The following is a 3,953-nucleotide window of genomic DNA, read 5'->3' on the forward strand; positions in this document are numbered from 1 at the left end:
CCGCGGGGACCTGACCTCGGAGCACGTGGGAAGCGAGGGGGGCCCCGCCCCAGACCTCCTCCCCCCGCCCGGGCTCCCCGGGCGACGGTGGGGGTGGGGGAGCTCGGCGCCAGACACCGAGAGACCGACCCACGATCACCCCAGGGGCGGGGGGGGGGTCTGGGCCCCTCCCGCATCCTGTCACAGGAACCGCGGGCCCTTCCTTCCGCGGGAAGCCGCTGGGCCCAGCCGCCCGCGGGGAGGAGGAAGGGGGGCGCCCGCAGCGGTGCGGCACGGACCAGCCCCCCCATCGCCACAAGCGAACCCCGCCCCAGGCGCCCTGTACCCCGCGGGACGCCCCCCCCCCCAGTCTCCAGCAGGCCAGTCGCTGTCTGGGCAAACCCAGGACATCAGCTTCAGTTTAGGCTCAGCCAAGAGATCGGCTGCCCCGGCCCGGAGGGTGTACACCAGACACCCCCACCTCGGCCCTGGCGGGGCGCCCCATCAGCACACAGGCCTGTCATCCCAGCTCCTCGGAAGGCTGAGACCCGAAGGACACAGTTCGACACCAGCCTAGGCAGGAAAATCTAGGAGCGTCTTTCATGTCCAGTTGACCCCGAACAATCCAGAAGAGGCCAGGCGTCTTGAATCCCAGCTACTCAGGAGGCTGAGCTCTGAGGTGTGGTTCGAGGTCGGCCTGGGCTGCAAAGTTCATGAGACTATCACCACCAGAAAACCAGAAGAGCTGCTGTGGCTCAAAGTGGTAGAGCTGAGTCTTGATCAGGAAGAGGTCAGGGGCAGCGTCTGGGTCCTGAGTTCAAGCCCTACCACTGGCCAAAACAAAAAGCCAAAGTGGGGTTGTGGTTCAAGTGGTAGAACACTAGCCTAGAGCACAAAGTCACCAGGCACCCGGGCCTTGAGCTCTCCCCTAGCTTCCCCCCTCCACGCGGGCACCGCACCACTAGAATCACAGCTCCACGCGGAGTGTTCCGCTGGTTCGCCAGAGTTTCATAGACTCTTCAAGCCACAGGACTGGCACCCACTCACACCATGTGACAACCCCACCCCTGAACCGCACAGGAAGCATGAATGCACCCCTTCTCTGTGTGGCTTTACCTCTCTCGTGCTGCAGTTTGGGGACAGTAAAATTGTTCTTGTCTCTTTGGTTCCTGGAAAGGGTTGAGGGCCAGGGATGTGGTTGGGTCGCAGAGCACTTGCAGGCTCTGGGCTCCATCCTCAGCATGGGAAAGAAGGGTAATAATAATGGCCAAGCTGGTTGGGGGGGGGTGAGGGAGAGACAGAGGAGGTAAGTCATGTAAAGGAAAAGTAATCAAGCAGTCCACTTAACTGCTAAGATTTTTCCCCCATCTCCTGGCCCTTGGGCTGTGTCTCAGCTGCCAGATTGAAGAAGCTGGTGGCTCCTACCCTGCCATTTCCCTTCCCAGGCCAGGCAGCCAGATTCACCGAGCTCATAAAGCACAAAATTACACCCTTTTGTCTCTCCCAGTTCCCCTGTGTATCCCTTCCACACCGGGGCCACTCTGCTGGGAGAATTCCACAAGTGTTTTCCAGCCCCAGGGCCTTGGCACTTCATGCTTCTAGGGCTCCCAGTCCTCTTCCCTGTAAGTCTTTTCTCGCTTGGGGGCTTGAGTGAAATGTCACCTGCTCGGTCAGGTGTTGATGGCTCGTGCATGCCCATAATCCCTGCTACTCAGGAGGCTGAGAGCTGAGGATCGTGATTCAAAGCCAATCTGGGGAGAAAAGTCTATGAAACTCTAGTTAATCAGCCAAAAGCTAAGGAAGAGCACAAGGCCCTGAGTTCAAGCCCCAGTTACTGGCACATACTTAGAAAAGTCCCCCCTTGGAGAAAGCTTTCTTTGGTTACCTCATCAAATATCCCTTCCTCCAATCTCCCACTGCTGAAAGGTGTGTGTGTGTGTGAGAGAGAGAGATTTGGTGCCTGAATTTTCATTCATATAATTCTACCCCAAGCCAAAGTCTTTCATGATCATTTATTTATTTGTGGTGCTGGAGATCGAACACTAGACCTGGGTTGAGATGCAAGTTCTATACCCCAGTGGCACCCAGTCCCTCAATGCTTAATTTATTCTCATTTAATAGAATGGCTTCACCTCAGCCCTTAAAATACATTCTCCCCAAACATCCAGCGATTCACGGTCAGGATTTTGGTCTTATCTGTAAAACAACTACACTCATCTAATTATTTATCTTTGACTTCATCTACTGGGTAATCACTCATCCTACTTAGAGCATAACAAAGCAAGGTTCACCACGCCATTAGGTTCTGTGGGAAGCAGTAGTCGGTGTGAGGCCGCAGGCATTTTCAAGCATGGTATTGCATGCCTATAAACCCAGTGAATCAGGAGGCTGAGATTTGAGGATTGTGATTCCAAGTCAGGCTGGGCAGGAGGGTTCTTGAGATTCTGATCTCCAACTAACAAGCCAAAAAAGAAAAAAGCCAGAAGTGGAGCTATGGCTCAAGTGAGTGCCAGGCTTGAGCAGAAAGCCAAGTGAGATTCTAGGTAATTTATTAAACCAGTTAAATACAATTGGATGGAGGAGGGTAGAGTCCTTGCGTTTCAACCACAGCCCCCGTGTGCACACACACACTTCTGTGTAGACAGAGTCCTGTCTTATCTACAACCTGCCAGATCCAGCTCTCTGGCCCCACTGACCTACTTTTAACATCTATGCTTCCTAATCACAGGGACTTTGCATTTGCTACATACAAGCGCGCGCGCACACACACACACACATACATATACATATCTCTCACAACTGCTGTTTTTCCTTTCTTTTGGATGAGATCAGGATCTGGACTCCTGTCTGACGCTTTCGCTGGTTGGCTGGTCCTCGACCGCCTGAGCCATGCTTCCAACACCTCTCTCTCTTTTGTGTGTGTGTCAGAACTGGGGTTTGAACTCAGGGCCTCCAGCTCTGCTCTCACTTGGCTGTTTCATTTTTATTGTTCTCAGAAGTGGGTGCTCAGAAGCTTCATCTCCACGTCTGGCCTTTGGCCGGTTAGTTGGAAAGGAGTCTTGTGGACTTTCCTGCCCTGGCCTGATTCGAACCTGGACCCTCAGATGGCAGCCTCCTGAGTGAGCAGCAGGGGTGACAGGCGGGTTTCCGGGCTGTTCCCTCCTCTGCGCTCTGGGCTGGACCCTTCCTTGGAGGCTCGGAGGCCCGGGATCGGGGACAGTCCTGACCCCAATTCTCAGATCTCCTCCCCTCCCCTTAACCAGCGGGGCGGAACCCAAGGGCCGGTTGGGCCACCCGTGGGGACCAGCCCGACCGGTTCACCCGGACCACACGGGCCTGGCCTGGTTCCTAGCCGGGCGCAGCCGGACTTGAACCCCGCTGGGGCGGTGTGTGCCAGGGGCGGGGCGCCGGGAGTAACTAGGCAACGCGCGGGGCGGAGCCTCCCATGTCAATCACGGCCGGGGGCGGGGCATGCAAATGGAGCCCGGGCCACGCCCCTCTCCCCACAGCTCGCACTCACTTCGACTCCCTGCGTGGAGCCGCGCCCCGGGTGTCCCGCTCGGCTGCCTCTTCTTTTGGGGGAACTCAAGCCTGAGGCCCTGGGTTCGATCCCCGGGACTGAAGGGCAGGGGGAGGAGGAGGGAGCCACACTGCCTCCTCTCCAGGCCGCGCACCGGCCCCTCCGCAGGCGGAGCTCGGAGGATTGGGCTCGAAGCCAGCCCGGCAGGAAGGCCCTGAGGCTCTCACCTCCAATGACCCCCCCCCCCACACACACACAGGCTGGTAGAGCTGCGGCTCCCGCGGTGGAACCGCCAGCCTTGACCAAACATCTCAGGGACTCGGCCCGACCCTGAGTTCAAGCCCCAGTGCGGCACACGCGTGCGCACACACACGCACAAACGCGTGCAGTCCCAGCCTGAGGAGTACATGTCAGCCTGTCCCAGGAAGAGAGAAAAGGTCTGTGCTCGCTGCAG

The 3,953-nt window shown here is 57.4% G+C and overlaps 2 protein-coding genes across 2 annotated transcripts in view; one reads left to right on the top strand and one right to left on the bottom strand.

Moving 5' to 3' along the window:
- Ier2 (immediate early response 2) overlaps nucleotides 1-1,068 on the top strand; it is a 3,130-nt gene extending 2,062 nt beyond the window's left edge. Inside the window, exon 2 of the mRNA XM_013034188.1 lies at nucleotides 1,060-1,068. Within this exon, the coding sequence (XP_012889642.1) occupies nucleotides 1,060-1,068 (9 nt within the window). The remainder of the gene's footprint in view (nucleotides 1-1,059) is intronic.
- A 23-nt stretch (nucleotides 1,069-1,091) lies between these two features.
- The window catches only part of Cacna1a (calcium channel, voltage-dependent, P/Q type, alpha 1A subunit), a 155,787-nt gene continuing 152,925 nt past the window's right edge, over nucleotides 1,092-3,953 (bottom strand). Inside the window, exon 47 of the mRNA XM_013034189.1 lies at nucleotides 1,092-1,251. Within this exon, the coding sequence (XP_012889643.1) occupies nucleotides 1,092-1,251 (160 nt within the window). The remainder of the gene's footprint in view (nucleotides 1,252-3,953) is intronic.

This window comes from Dipodomys ordii, unplaced genomic scaffold, assembly GCF_000151885.1.
Source record: "Dipodomys ordii isolate 6190 unplaced genomic scaffold, Dord_2.0 Scaffold184, whole genome shotgun sequence".
Taxonomy (NCBI): domain Eukaryota; kingdom Metazoa; phylum Chordata; class Mammalia; order Rodentia; family Heteromyidae; genus Dipodomys; species Dipodomys ordii.